Raw genomic sequence first — 25,967 nt, 5'->3', positions numbered from 1 at the left:
TGTTGTGGTAAAGAAGGAGCTGAGCCGAAAAGCGAAGCTCTTATTTTACTGGTCGATCTATATTACCACCCTCACTTATGGTCACATAGGTGGGTCATGACTGAACGACCAAGATCACAGATACAAGTGCCCAAAACGAGTTAGCGTGGTCTCTTTAAAAAAAAAAAAGTGCTCACAGAGAGAGAGAGAGAGAGAGAGAGAGAGAGAGAGAGAGAGAGAGGTAATAAGTATTACTGTGAAATTAACCTACATATTTTAAATGTCTAAATGATGAGTGATTATGCTATCATCACCCTTAAGTGCAGAAATAAAATTTCTCTTTTGATTCAATTATTTAAGAGCAAATAACATTTTTTTTCACTCGCATAAATTGAACTTCGTGTGACATCTTATATTTAGATTTTGGAAATGTAGTCTTTTCTGGCCGTTTTTTCCCCTCAGAAGTCGATGTCATAAAAAATACAACACCCACAATTCTTCGCGCGGTGGAACTTTGTTGACATGTGCTTGTATGCCGGGTCGGCCTCTCACTGGTTACTGGCGGACCACAGTAGAAAGGTGATTTGCAACGTATGTGTCGATATACGAAAATGTGACTTTTTTCAATACGCCCTGCTTTTCTTTTGTCATCACGTGTATAGTTTTAAATGCAAAACGCATTGAATAGAACTAGCTAGGACAGACGAGGAAGTAGCTGTCAGGATCTCAAGCTAACATTAGCTTCTGTCGAAGTTTATTTGGACTCGTAAGACGCCTGACAAAAACAGTACTTACATTGTTTCAGTGGTGCGGGAACGTTAAAATGACTGTACATCTTGCTCTCTTAGTTTTGTCTGTAGCAGAGATTTTGTACAGCAGCATTTGGAGGACATTACGTGCGGAGGATGTCTCCTCCACGGCTGACAGGAGCTCTCCGTTCCTTCTCTAATGTCACAAGGAAAGAGGACTTCGATGAGAAGCTCTGTGATCTTAAAGTAAGTTGAACATTGGGAAACCTATTGTCTTTATGCCCTAATAGCTCACTGAGCCGATATATTGATGATATCCCTTGTTGACTATACCATTATAATTGCTGTTATTGTTGTGCAACATACATACACGCATACAGAAAATTACAAGCTATTGTAAATTCAGACCTGGAGCGGGTAATGCATTTTTCAAAGGGGACATGGAAGAAACTGGCACGCTTATCGTGGGCCACTTTATGCTAACCACAATTCTGTTCGACACAAATCCAATTATAAAAACCTTAAACTAAGTTGTCAGTTTTCCTAATAAAATATATTTACATATGAATATTACATCCGTTTTTAATCAACATTTTCAAATCACATATCGATGGTGTGGATCATTTTTCTAACGTAAACGCTCTTCACAAACAGTTATAGTACTGTGAAAAAGTATTCACCCCCCTGATTTATTTATTTTTTGCTGCCATATCTATCGCACACAAAGGTTTCAAATCATCAAACCAATTTTAATGCCACTCAGACACAACCCAAGGAAATAGAAAATGCAGTTTTCAAATAACAATTCAATTTATGAAGGCAAAAAAAATCCAAACCTTTCTGACCCTCTGTGAAAAAGTAATTGCCCCCTGAACCCAATCACAGGTTGCGCCACACTTGGCAGCAATAACTAAAATCAAGTATTTGCGATAATTGGTGAGGAGCCTTTCACGTCTCTCTGGAGGAATTTTGTCGTAATCTTCTTTGCAGAATTTCTTCAACTCTGCCATATTGGAGGGTTTTCTAACATCGACTACCCGTCAAAGGTCACACCACAGTATCGCAATTGGATTTGAATCTGGACTTTGACTTGGCCACTCCAAAACCCTATTTTTTTTTTTTTCAGCCATTCAGAGGTGGAATTGCTAGTGTGTTTCGGAACAAATGGAACAAATTTTTCTGAAATTTAATTTTTTTTTTTTTTCCCCTCTGGTGATTCATGTTAGACGAAACGATTGAAGAGACAGGAGCTGTTTGCAAAAGAAGGCCTCACATGGCAGAAGGTTTTCCACTTCTGCACTGATCATCAAGACAAAATGAAGCAACATGCTGTCCATCAGGAATTAAAGAACCTTCTTTTTGCAGCCAAACAGATAGGTAATGTAAGAATGCTTCCACACGCACACACACAAATGCAAACACCACCTGATGTAAAATTTTGTTCTTAAATGGATTTGTTCATGACTTATGTTCAATTCACGAGTTCCACCGTAATTTCTCCTTTTTTTTTCTTTTTTTTAAACTTCACTCAAGCAGTGTAGTGTCTGAAGTCCAAACTTTTCTCAAAACACAAAGTAAAAAAAAAAAAAAATCTACCAAGCGATGAAGTTGTAAATTGAGGCACTGCTAAGTCAAGATGGCAGACATAATGAAAAAAGAAAAACATCTTTCAGCTCCCTTAAGAAGAAATCAGTCATACTTGGTTGCAAAGGAAACAAGATTTACCTGATTGAACCATGTAACCGTCTGATGAGTTTAAATAAATCTATAGTTTATGGCTGTTCTTTTTCTCTTAATGGTTCATCGTGAATTTTGGTTCCTCCAATAGGTTTTTCGGGACTTCCAGCTGTTTCTGATAGAGCACCCTAAAATGGCGCAAGGCAGATCAAAATTTTTATAATGTCAGAGCTTCTGAGGTATGAGGGAGCCTCCAAATTTATGGAATATAATGCATTTGCCGACAAATGTTTATCAGAGTTGCAAAAAGCTCACCAATCAGATATTGGCGAATGCATTATCCTATAATGATTATAGTCTTCTAATTTATCTAATAATAATGAAAATTTGCATTAACATCTGCTGGAGTCTGCTGGCACCCAAGTGTTGGCATCTTGGGGAAAAAAAATCATGTTGTAATCATGTTGCCCCATCCCAAAATCAGTCTTAGGAAGCAGAAATTGCAGGAAATGTGTATCTTTATTTTAAATAGAAATTGGAGCAATATTTTGAATGCTATCATTATTTAGAGTTATTTATTTATTTGTTTTTTCTGATTTACAGTGGGGAGCGAAAATGGTCAAGAGGCAATTGAACATGCTGCTGTCTTTCTGCTTGAGACATTCCACAACAAAGACCATGTCGGCACAGAGGAGACTCGGGCCATCAAGCAGATGTTTGGCCCTTTTCCCTCATCTGCTGCGGAAACTTCTTTTACTTGTGTGGCACGGCTGGTAGATTCACTTAGAGATTCCAGAATTGACGAATTCATCCAATCGTATTGCTCCCGACACAAACCTCAACAAGGGTCTTCTTTTGGACGCAACATTGCCTTCTCCCATGAGTGCTTTATGCTCGACCCGCTGGAAGAACTGCCCTGCTCTGGCATTCAAGATCAGAACATGAGCTTGGACTTCACCAACTTCCTAAACAATCAACAAAGTAGGCTGAATGTTGTCAACGAGGGAGAGATGCTCCTCACAGAAAGCTCTTCGGTGAATGGAACTATCCTCAGGACCGAAGTGGATAAATATTTGAAGGAAGGCAATATGATATCATCTAGCCCAGAGGATCTATGCACCTCCCTATTTGAGATGCTTGCCTCCCACAAAAGCAATGATGAGCTGCAGAATGAGGTATGTGATTTGTTAAAAAATCTTGTTTAAAACAGAAGGTACGTGATGGTTAGTTTTGAGTCCGTTTTATTGTTTGTTCTTCGCACCACAAAGCAGTATCTATGGATTTTAAAAAACGATCAGTAGCTGGTGTGCTAGTTATTACTTTTTGATAATCTTTTGCGAATGATCTGTTAATGAGCTGAATACAAAGGGTCTGACATTTAGCCTTTTTTGAATGGTAGCGCAGTACCAAAGACGTTTTACACAGCTTTTAGAATCGAAACCAAGCATGTCCAAAGTCTAACCCTACGGCCAATTGCGGCCCGTGTTCAAATTTCCACCGGCCCACAGCCTCTGGCATGAAATTAATAATGTGAGTCTCATTACTCTTAACCACACGTACAAATACAGTACACACGTACAAAAAAAAATCCCTTTCATATTTCACCAAAAGATGGCAGCAGACCTGTAGCAACGTTCTCGGGTGCTTTCAGAACTAGGCCCCGAGTGCGATTTGGCCCTTCTACTAACACACCACTCTAAGTCGTTTTTGGCGTCAACGTGAATTTCCGAACACAACCCCCGCTGCAAGGCCCTTGTGTGTTCTTTCTATCCTATTTACAAAACGGAGACTGTAGCAACAATACGAGCCCATGACAGACATGCCATGCCGTTCATGGGTAGTTACAGTATGTAGCTCATGATGCTTGTACTGTATATTAGGGTTGCTCTGATCAGGGTTTTATGGTGCCGATTCCGATACGATCATCCATGGGTGAGCTTGGCTGATACCGATCCCGATAGTGATCACATGAATAAGCCGCACGCTTTCCAATTTTAGAGCCGCTCGCAATCAATCATTTTAATAATCAATTCATCTGTTCTTTATTTTTTTGAATTAATTTCTGAGTAATATTTAAAACAAATCTATCCAAACACCCATCTCCTTATTGTACAAAAACAGATCATTAGATAAAATTGACAGTGCAGAAAATAAACAAACTTTGTAATATGGTTCAGTTACTGGTTTGGTCAATAACATTCTGCGTTAAGGAAAGGGGGAAGGGACACTACACTTCACTCAAGCTGGTTGCTAGTTGGCTGAAAGCTGCAAAGTACAGGGTATGGTTTGTCATTTTTTTTTTTTTTGTAATCAGCAATGAAAGGCACTGATCGAAGTGCTGATCACGTATTTTCCATGCGCGTGTGTGTGCTCGTGTGTCATTGTATGCTTCAAACTATAGTCGAAAAATTGAGTGTGCAGCCTCGGTTGCACTAATGAAACTGTAAGGGAAGTGGGAATGGTGTGGTGTCCTGCTTACACAGGAGATTAAACTTGGGTGGAAATGAAGGAATGAGTGTAGAATTGTAATGTGTGTGCGTCGTGTGCGGCAGTGTCACCATGTGCGCAATTACTCACGCGCGCAGCTGAGAAAGAACATTGGACGTACCCCCGCCAACTGCCGGAAAACAGTTGGGTTAGGCTGCAGCACACCCCTGGCAGAACACTGAATCCATGTGAGAAATAGTGGTTAAGTAAATGGCTGGATGGATGGATGGACAAGGTCCCAACTTCATTGGAATTGGGGTTTGTTAAATAAAACTTTTTTCAATGCTTTTGGTGTAAATTTGTCTCATTTTTTAATTTAAATTTATTTGCGCAATATCGCTATAATACAGTGTCATCATAATGACAATGTCATATTTCATCTCCTGGGACTGAAGATGTGCAATGATTACCGTAATTGATTAATCGACAGCTCCGAGATTATCAAATAAATTGCTGATTATTTTTGATAATCATTGAATCGTTAAGATGCATTTTTTTTTTCATTGTCCAAATGCTCAGAATTTCAGCTCCTCAATAGTAAATATTCAATTTCTTTCGTGCAGTCCATGAAAGCGGACTGAGCATCTTAGTGTTGAATCAAAATAATACATTTGCTTTTACTTTGGAAAACAATGATCAAAATATTTGCCTATTTTCAGACATGTTAGAGACCAATCCAGGAACTGAATCATAATTAATTAGCTTGAGCTTTTTCTGCATTCTCAATTTGAATTAAATTAATGCCAAGCTTTTGAATAAAAGGATGGAAATTTAAATGTTTAGTTTTTTTCCTCCATCGATTCATGGGTCAATCTTCAACATATATTGCTTATTATAATAATTGTTATTTGCAGCCCCATGGGACTGATGAAAATCGGTGATCCAGATGGACAAAGGGCAGACAACAAAAATAAAATTTGCATACAGTTGTTATAACTCATTTTGACTCGCTTTCGCTGACCCACCCTGAACATGTCTATGAACTATGTTTGTGTTGCTTTTTTGCCTAATTTGTGTATTTCTTGCTGCCGATGTCTGCATGTTTTTTGCTTACAGCAACTCATTTTGCCCTATCTTTCTCTGTCTGTCTAGTTATTTGAGCTTCTTGGCCCAGAAGGTCTAGAAATGATCTCGACACTTCTGCAACAAAGAACAGTTATTGTTGAACCCCTGCTAAACATCCCGCCACTTTCCCAACCACAGTCAGGTTATATACAAGGTAATACAAGTAGTTGTTCTTTCTTTCCGATACTGTGCATCCAGAAAACATTCATCATGCTTCACTTTTTCCATTTTCTAATGTTACAGCCGTATTCTAAAATGGAATAAATTAAATTATTTCCTCAAATCTCTCAACAAAACACATGAAACAAGTATTCTTGTTGTTTTTCTAAATTTATAAATACAAAAAAACCCCCGAACAGACAAACAAACAAAAAAAAGAAAATAAATTAACATCGTCAGTCTTTTTAAATATAATGCCAAAAGTTTGGCTGAACCAGGAGCGTCAATGTCCAGCCGTTTTTCAGATCTTTCCTGGGAATTCAATCAGTTTCAAGTCTGGGCTCTCTCTGTCTTGGCCACTCAAGGACATTCAAAGAGTACTCCTGTAAGAAAGTCATTCATTTTGGCTGTGAGCAAATGACTTACCTGTATGTTACAGATGTGCTAATTCAGTGTCTCAACAGCATATAGGCTGTAGTACGGCATAACTACGCACGAAAATAGTAAATGATTCTGAACGGATCTGGGAGCGCCTGCTCATAATTGCAGAGCAGTAGACTTGCACAATTTCAGATTTTCTCCTGAGACCCAAGATGAACTCTCCAAACAATATGTTAGAGAGGAAGAAAGATAAATGCATGCTGGTTTTCACACAAATACGTTTCGTGACAAGAAGAAATTCTTTGGTGAAGGTTTTTTATTTTTAAGCAAGGCTACAAAAGTCAGCAGCTCTGAAAGAATCATTTTGCTATTGTTTAAAAATGTGCAGTGGCATCACATTTTCTTTTTGTCTGAAGAGGATGGGTGGAAAAATATGAAGAACTTGAAGGTCCATGTTTTGTCGTCTATTATCCCACCGCTTTAGCTGATGTTTTTACCTGGTTATCATTTCAGCCTCAATATTGAGATTCACGTATCATATCAAAGTTATAATTTTGACATAATATGTACATGGACAAACCTAGGGGTTTGTTGTGTGTTGTTATTGGCTGCTCCACGACTGAATGTTCACACAGTACATGCACTTAACAAAGGAGAAGGTCAGTCAAATCAAAGGTACAGTGGAAATAAATTATAAATATACTGCATATTCGACATCATTCACCTCATTCACCCAGTCACACTTGCAACCAACAAAGTGTGAGAAAGGGGAGAGTAAAGATGAAGATTCATTTAGAAAATAATAAAATGGTGCTCAATTTACAGAAGCTGGAAATGTAATGTGTGCGGGGCACTGGTGTGTGGGATACAAGTGACGCGATCCAGGCAGCGGCAAGATGGAAACAGCAGGTTGAATCTCGAGATGAGATGAAGTGGAAACCATTGAGTCAATCAGCGCAAGCTGCAGTGCAATCATCACATCTCATCTGTTTCCAGGAGCAAATCTGACTTTTATTGAGCTGTTGTGCCTTAAACAGATGGACTGCGACAGGGAACTTTAACACCTTCACTGCCCTTTGTGCCTTGCATGATTATCATTTCTGATTAATTCAGTTCTTTCTACTGACTTTTCGCCTTAGATTATTGACGGTCAATCCAACATCCTTTTTTGTTTTTTGTACTTGACCAATTCAGGGAACAGGCTTTAAAAAAAAATTGTATGTGATGATTTCAAACTCTGAACAAGGATTTTTTTTTTTTTGGTGGGGGGGGGCAAGTTTACTTCATTACTTAAAAAATATGTAGCTGCTGCAAAAATGTCAATTGAAAGTTGAATAGAATAGCTATCTTTTTAGTGTACCCAACCAATCGCAATTGGAGGATAATTTTCTTTTCTGTCTTTTATGAAAATGGTTGCCTGTCGATATGCATGCGGTGGAGCACCGGCTCCCACCCAAAACTTGTGTTCGCTGTGTTTCACCATTGACCAAAATTCCCGAATCTACTCGAATGGGTTGTACCTTTGCCAAAAAACATGTCCATAGTCTACCAAATAAACGTCAAAAAAACAAAACGATTAGGTCATAATGGCAAATAAAGGGCACTTGTATAACGCTTTATCTTCATCATACAAAGCCATATTTGCTTGTTTTCAATGCATTCAGCAGATTTGCTCACTGTGTTTGAGAGCAGAAACAATGGTTTGATATTTCCTGATTTTAAAGCCTCAGTTTAAATACAATGCCATTTTTGGGGGGGTCATTTAAATTTGGCAAGGTTGTTCACAATACTCTTCTGAGGTGTGGCACATGTACAAGACATATTGATTTTAATTTCACATGGGCTAATTTAATTTTATCTTGTCGTGTTAAACCAGCCTTGTAACCTTTCATCCCCCCCCTTCCAGATTCTGTCCGAAAAGTCAGTGACGAAGTTACGAGGCCCACATACGGCTGTCAGGTGACCATTCATTCCGAACAGGAAAAACATTTGATGAAGATATTCCGCAGGGAGGAGAAGAGAGAGAAGAAGAGGGGAAAAGGAACTGATGATGTAGATTACTCAGATGCTCTCATGAACTTTGACCCAAAAGAGATGAGAGCCCAGCGGTATGTCAGATCTCTTTTTCTTGGTCTTCTTTCTTTCCTCTTCTGTCTTTGTCCTTTTCTCCTCTTGTGCTCTTGTTAAATCTGACAAGGTACATTATTTTTAGACAACTGACACAGTGGTGTTGTATAGTAAAAAAAGTACCGGTAAATTATGGGAGATTGCATTATTTCTCTACATTTAAAAATGTATTTATTGTGATAGTTGACTTATGAAGGATGACTAAAGGATAGTGTTCAGCTCAGCCAAAAGAATTGCGGCATGAAGAAACACATCAGTACCTTTTCAAGTAAATGATCCATTGGAAAAACGGGACTGCAGACGTTGCAGTTATGTCTTTGCTCCTCTCACCCAGTTCATTCAGAAACAGCGTAACATTTTTTTAATACAATTGTAAGTAATTGTAAGTAATGGTTCAACGTGTTGTTCTTTCATGCAGGGAGCAGGCGCTCTTGACTGCACGCCATGAACCTGTAATTACTAGAGAAAGAGTGTATGAGCGGATTAAATACCCAAATGTCTATGACAGCTATGCAGAAGCCACAAAGACCCCTGCTTTTGTTGGAGGAACAAGGGTGAGTCTTTTTTGCCTCTTTTTACATCTGCATACACAGTAGGTACACATGAACAGACATACAGATTCTATCATAACACATAGGGTTTGGAAACTTTTAATGTCCAAATTGATATAACTGATGGTGTCTCTGATTAGATCTTAAAATTAATTGAAAGTTGAATATTCATTGAGTATTCTTTGAATATTCAATGCAATTACTAATTTACATTGCTTGGTGAATTCTCTTTCTAAGAATACCTGTTTTGTGAAAATGACCCATTAGTTCTTGAGATATCAGGATCCAAAGGAAGGTGGCCACACCCCTTTTTACTGAGCTAATTGAAAATCAGTGGGCCGAATTTCCCAAACCCCTTGTCCAATTGACCGAAAATTTGAGATTTAGTGTTTTGCCATCAGTATCAACAATTACAGCACGTTTCATTAAAAATCCTCCAGGTTAAACCCACGGGGTGACTTGTCATGGAATGACGCAATAGCCTTTACATTATTTCCCTCTACAGAGTGATTTTAAAAAAGGATTACATTTGATGGATGACATGTATTTTATGATGTATTGTATTTTATTATTATATATTTAATGGCAATATAAACTGACCAGCCACACTCTGATATACAGTGACATAGCTGTGTCAAATATGCTGGCCCTAAAAGGTTGATTGTCAGGGATGTATTCATTTATCATTATTTATTTTTATGGTTGCGGTTCAACACCAACTGCAAACTACAGTCATGATCAGGAACATATTACGACATGTATCTCTCTGGGACAATTTAATCAAAAATTATATTGTTTATTTCGCCACATTTTTTCTTCTATAATTTGAATCCAGATGTTGCTTCCTGAGGGAATCCGCAGAGATAATACGAAAATGTATGAAGAGGTGGAGATTCCACCTAATGAACCGATGCCTATTGGCTTTGAAGAGAAACCCATATACATCTCTGAACTGGATGAGGTAAACTCACATGGGCCGTCTTTTTTTTTTTGTGTGTGTTTTGTCTGTTCACTCTCTTTGGGAGTAATCCATTTATAAGTAAAGAAAACTGCCGTAGCAGGAGGGGAAGACCCTCTGGTCATCTTCTCAGGGTGCAGCATCTGCCTTTTTAAAGATGCTTAGCTGATTACTCAGAGGGATTACTAAGCGCTGTGAGTGTTCGCCGGTCATTGTAATGTCATAGGGAGACTTGTACAGCTGTAGGGCAGTCGGTGAGCATTTATGGGACAGACACAGACCCATTATAATTTGGATGAATTTTTCTATTTTCAAATGTCTATAGTAAACAAAGTAGTCAGAAAACAAAATAATCTGGTTAGGTACAGATGTCTGGAGAATCTAGTTAAGTACAGTAACAAAGTATTTGTACTTAACTTTTAATTTTTCTATTTTGTCACCTATATATATATAAAAAATCTATTTGTAATTATATGCACCGCACCATATTATAAACCGCTGGCCAATGAGTAGACGGGGGTTTGCTTCTGCGTCCCTGCCGCGGCTCAAAACAGAGGTAAAATGTGTTCTCTCGTGGCCGCTTGTTTTCAGTATGACGGGGGAGTCACCTTTTTTTATTTACAGTCCGAGTTTGAGGCAAATCAAATGTCAGAGGGTCTTCGTCCATATTTATTATTTCATCTGGGCTGATGGAATTCTCCGCTATATTTGTTTGCGTGAACGTGCCGAACGAAGCAAGTTTGTCCTCGTAATTGGGATGTAGCTGCTGACACAACGTCGTGCGTGCCCTAATAGACAGGCTTTTCCGTTTCATGAATCTATAACACCACGACGCCCCACCTTTAAAAGCTTTAAAAGCTTTGGTTGTCTTTTTACACTGGCTCAGTTCTTCTTGCCGGAGCCTCCACCTTCGCACCATCGACTCGTCTATGCCAAGATTACGGGCAGCAGCTCGATTTCCTTCTTTAAATGCCAGAGTGATCGCTTTTAGTTTAAAAGCTGCATCATATACTTTTCGTCTGGTATTCTCCATGTTGATCAGGGTTTGAAGAAAGACTGCAATAATGAAGTTGTGATTACCGGTAATCATACAATTTCATTGGACCCCTGTGTACTACTCATTCATTTTATTGGTCGACTGTTGCCAGGTAACACATTTTTCCCCGCAATGGCGAGAAGAGCGGAAGTTGTGATTAGTCATACAATCTCATTGGACCTCAGTGAACTACTCATTCATTTTATTGGTCCATGTTTTTCCCGCGATGGAAAAAAAATAATTAAAAAGCCGCTTCATATTACACGCCACAGTGTTGAAAGTGTGGAAAAAAAGTAGCGGCTTGTCATCCGGAATTTACGGTAAACGTGTGTGTGTGTGTGTGTGTGTGTGTGTGTGTGTGTGTGTGTGTGTGTGTGTGTGTGTGTGTGTGTGTGTGTATGTGTGTGTGTGTGTTTGTTTGTGTTTGTGTTTGACCCAGATTGGACAACTGGTATTCAAAGGAATGAAACGTCTTAACAGAATCCAATCATTGGTGTTTGAGACTGCTTACAACACAAATGAAAACCTTCTAATCTGCGCCCCAACTGGTGCTGGCAAGACCAACATCGCCATGCTGACTGTCCTTCACGAGATTCGGCAACACCTACAACCTGGCGGTGTCATCAAAAAGGATGAATTCAAGGTACAGTAAAAGCAGGTCTCGAGACTGCGAGCAAAATGGTCGCAAATGAAACCAGTTTTTCAACGTGTGCGAGTAAGAATTTAATCTGCTCCTGATGGCGCGAGTGCATACTTTTTAATGCCCCCACCAACAAAGGCACTGTAATAGACATTGTGTCTTCTATCGTTTGCGCATTTTGCGTGCGCTGACCGTTTTGCACACAGACCCCTGTTCCATTCATTAAAATATTTCACGATGTCCATATGCTTTCCATGCATGCACATTGGTCCACACGTGCCTATCAGTAAAGTCAATACATGCTTTTATAAACTTAAATAGTCACCCTACGAAAGCAAAAAAAAAAACCCAAAAAATAACATCTTCTATGTTTGTTGTTTTTTATAAAGTTCGATGGGAATACTGGTTGATGTAGTCATATACGATTAATTGCTCCTCAAATCTGGTGTCCCTTGTTGTTTGTACTCATTGCATGGTCGTGGTGCTTTATGTATTCAATCTTTGTGGACTGAAGACCAGTGCGAAAATCACTTCCTCCCCTGACAAACTTTATGATCGATCGAGACACTGAATCTATCGATGAGCTCCGGACCTTACAGAACTGTTAAGGGTCCTTGAGAAATTATTAAAATTAATTTTCGATTAATTTAGTTATTTGAATGTTACTTTGCACCTTTTACTTGATCTCACTTCTAACTAGAAATAAAATTAATATATTAGTCTAAGAAGCATATTACCATCAGAAGTGAGCCATCTCGCCCCACTCCAGGGTCATGCACAACTCAGGCACAGGACCTTTCTGTTTCCGTGTATGCAATCGCATGACAATATGATTCGCACGATTATATCAAAACATCCATCATGCCATAAAACCTTATCAGTTTTAAACTCTTATTTTGATGTGAGAGTTTGGATTCGGTGTAATGGTGGGGGATTCTTGCACCGTCCGAGCCACTATAAATAATAACTACACTTCTTGTGCATGGCTCTTTCTTAATCAGGAAATATGGCGTCACCCTGCACTTTCCAACAATGAATGAGTTGTTGAAATATAAGTACAGTGGTACCTCTACTTACAAATGTCTCTTCATACGGAGTTTTTAAGTGCTGAAACGTCTCAACAGGAAAATATTGCCTCTTGTCACGAAAGAAATTTTGTGCAATGAAACCCTTTCCCCCCCCCCCCCACCCCCAAATTTTGCTGCTGTAGACTGTAAATTTCCCCAGTGTGGGACAAATAAAGGTTATCTTATCTTGTCTTATAAACATACAGGATGGACTGCTACTCGCAGCTCCGAGTTTCCTGAACGCAACATACTTATTGCTGCTCTGTCATTGGCTATTACTGAGCATCATCCTGGCATGCCATTGGCTAGAGGGACTTCTGCCGTATGTTTCTATGCGTGTAGATAGATAGATATGTGTCTATGCAGCATCCTCGTCATTGGCCCCTCGGGCCATGAGGTGTTCCGATAGTTTTACGTAAATGTGAATCACCCAGTCGGCCAATCGCTCACTATGCTGATGTTTGCCTTGGGCATTTTCAAAGGATTGTGAAAAGCCAGCAAAAGCAAACGTCCTTGGATCAGTTCTTGACAAAACGCCAGACAAAAACCACTCCTGAGAGAGAACATGAACTAAAGAGGGCAAAAAACGATGAGGACACAGTTAAAAGTTAAATGACCATCATTTCTATTGTTTACTCTCTTCTTAATTTTTTACATTATGCACTACTCTCATTTATTGTGCAATAATCTAATAGTAACATGTATTTGTTACATATTGTGATGCATTTTTATGCTTAGTTAAACATTTGTCTGATTTTTTTTTCTTTTTTTTGGGGGGGGGTGTGTGGTTGGAACGAATTAGGGCATTTCTATGGAAAACATGTCTGCTTACAAAATTTTCTAGTTAAAAAATTTCTTCCAGAACCAATTAATTTCATAAATAGAGGTACCACTGTATTTAAACAGCATTTTTGTACATGTTCAAAGATTCAGCTGATGGCAGCCCATTCAAAAGTTATCAGTATGTGTCTTTTAAATCCAAGGTGTCAAACAAAACAAACTAAATCTCTGTAAGCATGTTCATGTATTGGCTCATTGGTGACACAACAAGCACTTCAAATACTGCATGTCACTGTTGAGCTTTGCAGATAGATGTGTCTGCAGTTTGTCAGTAAATTAAGATTTGTGCCATTTACCAAGTTTTTCTGTGGAGGTTTATCACCAGCATTTTACGTGCTCCTCTTTCCTGTCCATTAGCCCTCATCAATCTCTCCCACTTCCTTCATCTTCCATCATTCCCAAATCCAATTTACCCTGCTGTGGTGTCTACTCTTCTCATTGTGGTGTCTACTCTTCTCATTTTTCTCTGCAGATAGTGTATGTTGCTCCAATGAAGGCTTTGGCAGCTGAGATGACCAACTACTTCAGTAAACGATTGGAGCCACTGGGCATCACTGTCAAAGAACTCACTGGTGACATGCAGCTAACCAAAGGGGAGATTCTACGAACACAGGTGCCTATTACCCACATCCTGTGATGCACATACACACAAATACAATATGTTCCCAAGGACCACCAAATGGCTCAGTGACTTGGCAAAAACATCTGCAAAAGTAACTACTTTCATCACTGTGCATTTCATGTGGTCCTGTCTGAGCCACAGCAATATGTCATTGCATCTGTCTCCATCTATTTATGATTTTCCAATTGACTTTGACTGTTGGATTATTTTCAGTATAGTTTCAAGCAAGCTGATCATATTTGGAGGCTAAAAAGCTTGCACATTACATGTTACCGGTACTGGTTAATGGGAGAAATACCAAATGGTTTGAGATTACCAAAAAAAAAAAGATCCTTAATTGGGTCCCTTCTTGCTACTATTTATTTTCCATTTATTCTTTTCCTTCATTTGTATTGTGATGTTGATTGATGAAGTCACTCTTGAGGAAGTCAATTAAATTCCTCAAGGATATAAAAAGTCCCCACACCCCTGTTCAAATGCCAGGTTTTTGTCTCTTGACTGTACACCGTGACCCCAAAATTATCTGTTCTATAAACAGTCTCCAGTGGCAGACATTTGATTTATACAAACTAGTGAGGACTTTACAAACTGCCTTTATAGAGACTTTGGGGAATTAGTAATCCCCAAAAGCATGTTCTAAAAACACGATTTTTGTTATTTGGTTTTTTTTTGGGGGGGGGGGGTCAAAATGTCAGATGTTATCTCATCACAGATTTGCAGTAATCTGTATGTGCTTCTTGGAATTGCACGTAATATAACTCCAGCCATAAGCTATCATGTATACCAACTATTGTATAAAGATTAATCATGGTCAACAGACATATTTCATTTGTAAAATGAGTATCTGTCATGGAAGAGCAAATGCTTTGATATGTCTCTCCAGATGTTAGTGACTACCCCAGAGAAGTGGGATGTTGTGACAAGAAAGAGCGTTGGCGACATTGCTCTCTCCCAGATTGTACGTCTCCTAATTTTGGATGAAGTTCACCTTCTTCATGAAGATCGAGGACCAGTACTGGAGAGCCTTGTGGCCCGGACTATCAGACAGGTAGAAAACCACATTATTATCATCACTGAGCTATTTTCCATTAAATATTTCAGAATCCTGCTTTTAAATTTTGATAATCAGAAAATGTGGCAATTTGGTATTGTGGTACTCGTCACAGTTATCTCATCATGTCTTATCTTATCTTGCAAGACACATACCGGATGTCGAAATAATTTACTGGAAAATGTTTCGTATTTACTGCCTCTAAAATAATGAAAATAAATCAGCGTATATGTATACAGAAATTAATAATCTAATATTTCTTTGATAACTGCGCAAAAAACAATAAGGACGAAGGTGTTTTCATTGCTAATCTACCCACCCCACCTTTTATAAAAAGTCTGTGTGTGTGTGCGTGTGCGTGTGCGTGTGCGCGCGCGCGTGTTTTTAATGCTTTGGCCTACCAGGTGGAGTCCACCCAAAGTATGATTAGGATTCTGGGATTATCCGCCACTCTTCCCAACTATCTAGATGTGGCCACCTTCTTGCACGTCAACCCGTATATTGGCCTCTTCTTCTTCGACAGTCGTTTCAGACCCGTGCCACTCGGACAGACCTTTGTTGGCATCAAAACTACTAACAAGGTAAAAGAACAATGATTGCTATTAGTTTGTGTCTGTGTTTATTTTTATATACTTAATCAAGTTAGCATTGATCTGAAACATGGTCTAGCTATACCCCCAGAGGAGAATGTCGTAGCTCACAACAGTACACCCCTCACATGTCAGAAACCAGTTTATATTTTCGCAAGGGACGATACCAACTCAGAATAGTCACTGTACAGTTTGTATCAAAGTATGGATTTACAGTCTTTTGAAAATTACTCAAAACACAGTTTTTAGTCTCTACATAGGCATCAATCACCACAAGTGAATCCACCTCACAGTGACTACAAAAATGTCCAAATTGTACCAGTCCATGTTGTCCAGTTTCCAAAGGAAGGGAGTCATTCTCTATGTCAGATTGTCACTATACATATTCGAATACATGCTTCCCTCAATGAACCAGCGCTGGTAGTCAGCCTCAGATCATGACACTACCATCAGGCTAAACTCATGGCAAGACCTAATAATCTATATAGACCTGGATTGTGGGAAGAGGGCGGTATGGACTGTCTATTCTCCAAAAGGAACTTGAGGTAATAAATTTGTTAAATGGCACTAATTTTGCTAATCAGCTACTAGCTTTGCAGCTAGCACACACAGCATGAGTTGAAATGGTGTGTACTGTATGTGTTCCAATATTTCCCATTTTGTTCAAGTCACTTTTTAGACACTATACACCACATTGTTTCTCCTCATAAGTAGGAGGGCACTGTCTTCCTATTGGTCAATGCCGAAGAACCGATGGACATGTCGCACTATGCGGCAAGACCAACAAAAACTCTGACATGCCAAACTTTCGACATTGTGATTGCTGTCATGGTCGTGAAGCGTCCCAGATGCCAGATGACCAATCATTGAGTATTTCACACTACATGGGCTAGAATGTGTCAACCCCTTGAGAGGATACCATTAAACAGTTGCTGATATGTTAGATTTTTTGTGAGCTACTGTGTATCACAAAAATGAATCCACGATTCACAAATACATACGGTATTTTGCTGTGTAATGACGTGTGGTCGCTTCTGACTCCTCAAACTGTCTGAAAAGCTCATATTAATTCGAACATGACGTGACTTTATTAATTAAACTAATAACTGTGATTTTTCTATTCTGATTAGATCCAGCAAATTCATGACATGGAGGAGGTTTGCTATAACAAAGTTGTTGAGCAAGTCAAAGCTGGTCATCAGGTAATTTCGTCACCCTTTTCCGACAGTTGCATTGAACAACAGAAATGTCCAATTTAGTGCCACATACACATTGACCAGCCACAGTTTGCACAAACTAATGATAACCAAAAGCAAAGCTGTAGCTCAAACAGGCATTCGAAAATAATTGTGGTTATAGTTTGCAGTTGTATAGGACTTTTTGGCACATAACGAGAGCTATTTTTCATTTCATGTGAGACAGAAATATTTGTAACTGCTATAGTTTTAAAGTTCTGGCCAGTATATGTAAACTCATACCATTTTTAATATACAGTGTTCTATTTTAGGGGTGTGCGTATCTATTTGACATGTATTAAAATAACAATGATGATGATAATGATACTAATAATGATGATTATAATTCATTTTATTTATAGGCGCCTTTCAGGAAACTAAAGGTCACAGTACAAACATCATAAAAAGAACACAAGCAGCACAATATAAATAACAGAAAACCTCAACTAAAGTGGCACATGAAATAGGCAACGTTAAAGTGAAAAGCAGTCCATAATAGATGCGCTTTGAATCTGTTAATGGAATTTTTTACTTGTCTTTTTCTTTTTGTACAACCATGTTCATGTGGGTGGGTTTCAGATAAGTGCTAAACAATTTTCCATCTCATTGTAACCGTGGTACAGCGACAGAACTCATGTTGCATCGCCTAGAGGCGAGGGTAGGGTGGTCCACATTTTCATGGCAAAAAAAAAAGTTTGTCGGATTCGTCGGGCCGGGTCGGAATTCTTGTCGATACTATGGTACAAGGTTCTGTGCAAAATTTCATTCCGATCTGATGATATTTTCCCGTCCCGCAAAGCGGCCAAAGTTTCCACCATAACAACTGGTCTCAATAGGGTGAACATGTGTATTTTAACCGTGTATTTTGCCATGCGTGACACTGGCTGGGCTGAATGTTGCCCGAACGATCACCTCCTGACTAACTAACCATTCCATCGCTGCTCTCAGCAGCCGGAGACAAACTCAAACGCACGCCTAACACACAACGGTCACCTACTGGCGAGCTAATATCTTTCAATTGAAGTCGAGAATCGCCGGAATTCTTACTGGACGCTGAGCTGAGGACGCTTTTCGACATCGAACATCACCACGGCTCGTCGGCGCGCTCGTCACCTACGGGTGGTGAACGACTTTGCGGAGAGGGGCGTCGCCCTCATCAGCGCGTTCTGCGGCGCCATTACGCGCGACGATCAACAGCGACAGCACCTTCTGCAGGTCGTGGAGCGACACCGGGCGTTGCACCCGTGCGCGAAGTAGGCATGGGATGGCACGCACGGCGGATTTCGTTTTTTTTGCGGTCTAACAGTGTCACTAGTGTTGATGGACATTATAGACAGATGGACAGATAGACAGATGGACCAGTTAACATGGACCAACAATCTCACCAGTGTTGAAGGATAACCACGGTTGCCTTTTTTGCAATACATGCGTTCCTGTCTTCCGTCTTTGAATTATTGCAAGTGCGAACTGAGCAAAACAAAATCCTTACTGTACGGGAGAAACCGTACTACCATTCAGCCCCGTAACATTCTTTCCATAGGGGAAACTTTGGTCGCTCTGCGGGACGGGATAAAATTATCCGATCGGAATAAAATTTTGCACACATCCTTGTGTCATAGTATCGACAAGATTTCCGACCCGGCCCGACGAATCCGACAAACTTTTCCAAAATGGACCACCCTAGGCGAGGGGTTGCGTGATCTTGCCGTTGCCTGAATTTTCAAATTAGGTGCAGCACCACGGCGACGTTATACAGTGTTTCCAATCGAGAGATGGTGGCCGAGTGATTAGGGAGGGATAATGGCAAGGTATTTGTGTGGTATGTAGGTGACAGTGAAAAAGGAAGGGCGAAACTTGAAGAAGCCTAAAGTACACCTCAAAGTGATCTCCAAATAGCTCGAGCTCACGAAGGAGTCTGAACTGGCTGAGGTCTTGCCGAGCTTCTGTACATCTTTAGTCAGATGAACCAATTACAGTACCTTTTTCTTGCTGCTGCTTGTCGTCTCCTCCTCTTCACTCACAGCAAAAGCCAAACATTTAGTTATAAATGTGATAAAATCATATTGCTTAGCTGCAGCTTACTTAATGTCCAAACAAGGGGGAACAGGCCATTCTGTTTGGTCGCTTAGCAACCAGTGACAAATGTGGCTTGCTCAAGGTAGGCCACCGCCGCCATCCTCCCGGCTCCCTATCTTGCATTGGACGCTGCCAAAAGCAAGTGCCTCATAAGACATCCATCCATCCATCCATTTTCTGATCCGATTTATCACAAGGGTCGCTGGGGGTGCTGCAGCCTATCCCAGCCGTCTTCGGGCTGTAGGCGGGGACGCCCTGCCAATCGCAGCCCTAATGACATTCTGCAATGATTAGCTAGCATTAGCATGTTTTTTTTCTTCATAATTTAGTTCTATATTCGACAGCGGTGGTTGGCAACAAGCGGCCAGCGGGTCAAATTTGCCCCACTCCCATTTATATCTCCCACGCCAGATCACATAGATGAAAAAAAATAACTTTGATGTCAAAATATTCACGGTAATAAAAAAAGCCTTCTTCGTATTCTTGGTTCGGTAAAAAAATAACCATTCTGCTTAAAACGTAAATTGTTCTGCGTTTTTCCTGGAAGCGCTCCACTTCCGTTTTTTTGAGTTATGGGTTCAGTTGAGTGCCTGGAGAGTGAATACGATTGTATTGTGACCACATCATACAGCGCATTTGACAATAAAGTTGTACTTGACTTGACTTGATCAAAACAAGGACATTAACAATTGGCTGACTGGCCGGCGAGATGTTACTTCTGCGAGAAATGTACACAAGTCAAGATGCAGCTGTGCCCACTAATTGTTCTATGTAAGGGGCGTACATAAACTGCATGACCACCCCCCCAAACAAAAAGTAAAAGTCAAACTGACGGGAATTGTCATTGCCATATCACTAAGCACAGAAAAAGAAAGTAACAAGGTTAGTTGATTATTTTTCTTTTTTGTTATTTGGCTGTTTCTATGAAGAAACTGTTCCTGTATCTTTGACTTGAATTTTTGGATTTAATGACTGTTAATAGGCAGGATAACATTTCTAATGTTATAAATATAGGACAAATACTGTCAAATTAATGACCAGATAATTTCTCAGTGGACCGTTTTGTTATTGTGAGCAAATCAAAACGTTGCTGGAACAGGAACAGAAGTGCACGATAAAGTATATTTGAAGATGTATTATTGACAAAAATCTAGGGCAAAACGCATAGACTGTGTACCTCGAACCTTCAGTGAAGCTTTCTGCAGTACATTTTTCACGATCTCGCAATAATTATCATACCGTGACTTCAATAGCATGATAAAACCATGAGCTTTTAATACGTTACATCCCTATGGATAATACTGGTAATTCAATATTGTTCGTAGGAAAAGCAGGGTTTGCCTGAAGAAATTGTAATTTTGCCCTGTGATGCAATTGTTAGGAAAAAAATGTGGCCCCTAGGCCAATCTAAGTTGCTGACCATTGTTCTACGGTATTTCTTTCAACCACACACACCCAAAAAAAAACAAGGTAAATATAACATCACTTTGGGCCTGGAATGAATTAATTGCATTTCCATTCATTTCAATAGGAAGGAAACATTACCGTGATATGCGAAAAGTGTCGGGTGACAAACAAATTCAGATTCCATGATATAGCAATTTATATATGCCATTAAATAATACAGACAGATGGGGAGACAGACAGATTTCTGTGTTAAATATGTCATTTAATGTCTCAGGTAATGGTGTTCGTCCATGCTCGTAACGCAACAGTGAGGACAGCCATGGGGCTAATCGAGATGGCTAAAAACCATGGAGAAACGTGTGTTTTTCAACCAGACCAAGGTCCTGACTACGGCCAGTGTGAAAAACAGGTACAAAGCCAATCAGCCTCACTTTCACTCTGTTTGTATCGATACCAAAAACGTGTGTGGCTGTGGCTGTGGTTGTGGCTGTGTGTGCGCGCTTGCCAATGTTCTTATTGTGCATGTGTGAAGGCAATGGAGAAAGAGTGATTGCGATCAGGTAATTAATAGTCGATGCACTGTGAGTACACAGAGGTGCAGCTCTACTCTCTTAACAGAGGATGGTTAGTGGAGCTCTAATTCCCATATTTAAATCACTTGCAGCAGAAGCCAGTGTGATAAATTTAGTAACCATTTTCCTTCATTCCCTGGGGATGAGCCGTGATTGATGTGTCGCTAATCTCCCCTCTATTTAAAAGGGATATGTATACAAATCAGATCACTTTTCCTGCTTTCCAGGGCTGGAAATAGAGACGGGCGATTATGTCGGGCGACTAAAAATGGTGCCTCATCGCCTGATTAGTCTTTGAAGCAGATTTTCAAAGGCAATTGTCACAACTGTTCCTGTAATTTGTGCTCATAGAATTCAGTTTGGGTTCATAGGCTCTACATTTACATTAGCTCAGACCAATCTCAATGCAATGAGTATTATCCACTCCATTAGTTTTTCTTTGAGTGTTTGTCTGTCGGGCATGCGCTTGTGAACTAAGGGGCATCAGGGCGATTCCACTTTAAGCCCACAGAGAGATAATGCACCGCTTATTTGCTCTCTGGAAATTGCCCTCTATTAATATTTAAAGGTGTGCTAATCCCCAATGTGCATATGAGAATTAAAGCACCTCCTAGGTCAGACATATAAATTAGCTTTTATTTTTTCAGTTTTAAAATACACAAGTCTAAACACCTTTTCTGTTTTTTTTCTCTTTCATTGTTACTTAATTGGTTTTACCACAAGGGTTTGAAATGCTGCCAATCAAGTTTATATTACAGCAACTACAAAAAATCAGTTATTGCTGAATATAGTTTTTGGTGAACTGGTGATTACTGTCTTTTTGTGAAAACATTCTGGTAATCCCACTCAATTGTGGCATTTCCTGCCCAGGCAATGTCTACTGTAGGCTTCATGTGGTACATTATAGAGAAATAACATAGCTGCAAGATGACGGGCGCAACAAAAGATTGGGAAAGTTGAGGTCTGCTCAAAGAATACCTGTTTGGAACATCTAATTGGTGAATGGGAAAGTGGTGAGTGTCATGATTGGGTATAGAAGGTGACATCCCTGAAAGGCTCTGGTGAATGGGAAAGTGGTGAGTGTCATGATTGGGTGTAGAAGGTGACATCCCTGAAAGTTGCAACAAGTTGCAACATCGACCCCTTCCTTGACTGTTGAGCAACTAAAGTTGTCCATCAGGCAAGAATGGGAAATAATTCCATCCACAAAGCTTCAACACTGTCCAGAGCTCCCAAACACAGTGAGGTAACCCAGTGGTAAACATACTCCTGTCCCAACTTTTTTGGTATGTTTTGCTGGCATCAAATTCAAAATGAGTGAATATTTGAGGGTGGCGGGGGGGAACAATGAGTATTTATCTGAACATAAATTTTTTTGTCTTTGTAGTGTTTTCAGTTGTATATTGTTTGAAAATGATTTGTTAATTATTGTATTATGATTCTATTTCCATATTGCACAACATCCCAACTTCATTGGAATTGTCGCTTGGAGAATGTTTTGCTTCTTGTATGCTTGAAAATGGAACTTTCTTTGTTTGGAATTTTTCCCACATCAAAAGCTGCCAGATGTCCATATAGTTGCCCAATTTAAAAAAAAAAAGCTAAAAAATAAAAATAAAAAATTCAATGACTTTAACATGAAGTGTGATACAAAGCAATTCATTGCTTTACCGCCTTTATGTTTATATGTTGTTTACTGTTCATTCCAATTTGCTGAATACTGTTGTCTCTGTTGCATCGAAGTGATTAGAGATTCCGCAGTGACTCAATCCAGGCTCCCTGTTCGCATGAGCCTGCTTGACTTTTCTTCTTTGCTCACAATCAAGCGCCTGCCTTCACCTCTATTCTTTATTTCTTTGTCTACCTTGATGTTTACCATCCAGTCCCCAGAAACTAAGCACCCAAGAATATTGCGGACTTGAAGAGACACCTTGTGGTCGCATGTACTTAATACAATGCATTGCTCTGTTTGGTAGCCCTGTTTTAATTTTGTAGTCTCGATAAGGAAAGGAAGGGATAATATAGTAAGCTTCCAAGGATCTACTGTACATTGTGAATGTCTTCAAAGCAGTATGCACGTTACTTAAATAGTAGTTTCAAATCAGTACTGTAATGATAAAGGCGTCATTGTGTCATATATCATTTAAGTGCGTTCTCTTTCATTGTGAGGGAAGTCTGCGTTTTCAAAAAAATGTGTGTGTGTGTTCTTCGGATGGTCAGCTTTAACTTTCGTTCCAATGGAGGCAGACTGCATCTGATTATGTAGCCCGCGGGGATTTCACATCACGAACACACACAACCTCATTAGTATGTGTTTGCTTTCCTTTGCTGCTATTTTTAACAAAGTAGTCCACCACCTGTCCACCCATCGCGTCAGATCCATGACAGCCTGTCACCATGCTCAAAACAGTTCTGTGGTACATTGATCAACAGTGATGAGCCGCAATGCAAGGAAAAATGAATCATTCAGTTGAATTGCATGCCCATATAAATGAAAGGTAATATGTATATGGATACAAATAATATACCTCATAAATTAAAATCCCACCTACTGCAAACATCATGATAGAATAGTTTTGGAGTGTTGACGAATACGTTTGCATCCAGTTCAACTATGCTAGTAATACACAGTAAATATGAGCGATGAAGAAGTAAATTTGACCGCAAATAGTGAATTTATGTGATTAACTCTTCCCAAAAAGTGATTGATTGCCTATATGTATAGTTCAGATAATTGAATATACCACAAACTATGATCATAAAAAACCTTAATAGCAAATGCTTCCAAATATTTTCAAACATTGATGTACCCTTAAAAATATAGTAAGCACAGCGAAGCACTCCCCTTTAGACTTTTAACAGTGACCAACGGTTGTGTGGGTGGGGGGGGGGGGGGGGGGAGAGAACCGTAGATCGATGCGTCTGTGTACACTAGTTTTACATATTAGGACTGAGCAATAAATCAATATCATTACATATAGAGATACTGTTCACGTGATGATCGTTCGGATTGACCAAAGGAATATAAGCGACCAGCTAATTTGACTTTTTAATTTTTTTTAACCTTTTTTTTAAGTTGCATATTGGAATTCAGTTAGATGATTATAATTGTTAATATATTTCAATATTGACTGATATGAAATACTGACCGTTTAAATTGCAGCTTTTGCAATGAAGTAAATCACAATTTTATTGCAAATGCAATTCATCATTCAGCACCATATTTCACAAGCATGTCACTGACATGTTAAGACACCTGTGATCTGTTATTAATTAAAACATTTTCTTAAAAAAAAAAAAGGCAGCTTCTTACCTATGCAATTTAATTAATCACAAATGTTCAAATTGTTTTTATTTCTATAGTTCTCACCAAACAGGTAAATAAGCCTCCGACGAACACTAAGATTCTCTGCACATTCGCAAGTAGGATCAACAATGAATAGAGTTGGCAGCTAGTTATCTGTGGACGCAGCGAGCTCAGCAGTAGCAGCATCAGCTTGTGGAAGAGCCTAATGGGGCCTGATCAGGAGCTTAGATCACAGCCATCTCAGACGTAGCCATGGCACAGCACACATCAGCGCTGACTCACCTCAGATTAGGGCTGAGAATCAAGTTTGCAACACTCAGACACATCAAAGCAAAGCTTCTGCTGCAGCATTTCAATTCCCTTCCCTTTCCCGCATCTTACGTGGCTTTGTTGCACAAACTTGACTGAAGACACCCACCACCAGGCTGCATTTTGCTTTTTGTTTTCACATAAATAGCCTTTGGTGGATATTGTTGTTTTGGGTAAAAATTATTCTGTCATCCACATCCACCGCCTTTTTTCCTCACATTTGGCATTTTTCATCACATTTTTCACTCGTCACTCATTTCAATTTAGGCTCCTTCTGAGGAATTATGGCAGGCACTAAATTTAGTTTTAAACGTCAATTATTGTCATATACACCAGAGACGAGAGCAGAGCCGCAGGTCTTTGGGCAGGCAGACTCTTCCAGCCGCATCCTCCTGTAACCGGTAGTGTCCGACTGCCTTGTGTTTAAGAATATTGACAACACACAGCAGGATTTCTTGTATTGGCTGCGTTTAATCGTCTCACTCTCAAAGCCTGACAGCATTGTATTAAAATACTTAAACTTGTCAATCAAAACAAATTTTTTTCCCAGCTCTAAACCTCCCCATGGACTCAAGAGAAAAAGGGGAAAGTCAAAGGTGGGGGTTGTACTTAAAAGAAGGCAGTGCCACTTTAATTTTCGAAGTAGGGGAACACAAACATTTTTGTTTCACCCTTTGGTAATGGAGGATATAGTAAAAGAATATTTTGTGTAATTATAATCAAGTACAATAAGTTTTTTACTGGACCTGTTACACAGTCACTGTTTTCTGAACTTCCTTTCTTTAAGAAAGCTTTGGAGGCTTTCGTTGTCTCGCTTTCTTAATTCCCCTTTGGTTATTATCCAAAAGTAGTGTGGCATTTGACTCATTTTCACTGATGCTAGTAGTAGATCGCAATTGTTTTGCTTTGCTCAGCAGGTGGCAGCGATGTGGGCAGCAACAGTACCACGTCGTCGTCCCAGAATGCATTGCACATTCGAAAACATGGTAGCGTGCATGCAAATGCAGTTTCTACCAAATGAGTTATACTGGAAATATATCGCCATATATTATACTACAAACAACCAAATAAATCATAAAGCA

At 39.5% G+C, this 25,967-nt stretch overlaps 1 protein-coding gene across 2 annotated transcripts in view; it reads left to right on the top strand.

Annotated features, from left to right (window-relative positions):
- Positions 1 to 472: 472 nt before the first annotated feature.
- The window catches only part of ascc3 (activating signal cointegrator 1 complex subunit 3), a 56,237-nt gene continuing 30,742 nt past the window's right edge, over positions 473 to 25,967 (top strand). Inside the window, exons 1-14 of one of the 2 annotated variants that reach the window (XM_019880020.1) lie at positions 473 to 558; positions 828 to 974; positions 1,955 to 2,105; positions 3,009 to 3,580; positions 5,985 to 6,111; positions 8,404 to 8,605; positions 9,043 to 9,178; positions 10,011 to 10,136; positions 11,609 to 11,812; positions 14,189 to 14,329; positions 15,222 to 15,386; positions 15,794 to 15,970; positions 17,110 to 17,181; positions 20,972 to 21,106. In XM_019880020.1, coding sequence (XP_019735579.1) covers positions 885 to 974; positions 1,955 to 2,105; positions 3,009 to 3,580; positions 5,985 to 6,111; positions 8,404 to 8,605; positions 9,043 to 9,178; positions 10,011 to 10,136; positions 11,609 to 11,812; positions 14,189 to 14,329; positions 15,222 to 15,386; positions 15,794 to 15,970; positions 17,110 to 17,181; positions 20,972 to 21,106 — 2,298 coding nt within the window. In that variant the 5' untranslated portion in view covers positions 473 to 558; positions 828 to 884. Of the gene's footprint in view, positions 571 to 827; positions 975 to 1,954; positions 2,106 to 3,008; positions 3,581 to 5,984; positions 6,112 to 8,403; positions 8,606 to 9,042; positions 9,179 to 10,010; positions 10,137 to 11,608; positions 11,813 to 14,188; positions 14,330 to 15,221; positions 15,387 to 15,793; positions 15,971 to 17,109; positions 17,182 to 20,971; positions 21,107 to 25,967 lie in introns of both variants that reach the window. The other variant, XM_019880021.1, reaches the window with a different exon arrangement.

Source organism: Hippocampus comes, unplaced genomic scaffold (assembly GCF_001891065.2).
Source record: "Hippocampus comes isolate QL1 unplaced genomic scaffold, H_comes_QL1_v1.1 scaffold135, whole genome shotgun sequence".
In the NCBI taxonomy this organism is placed as follows: domain Eukaryota; kingdom Metazoa; phylum Chordata; class Actinopteri; order Syngnathiformes; family Syngnathidae; genus Hippocampus; species Hippocampus comes.
Note: the sequence above shows the minus strand (reverse complement) of the source record. Positions and strands in the feature narration are given on the sequence as shown.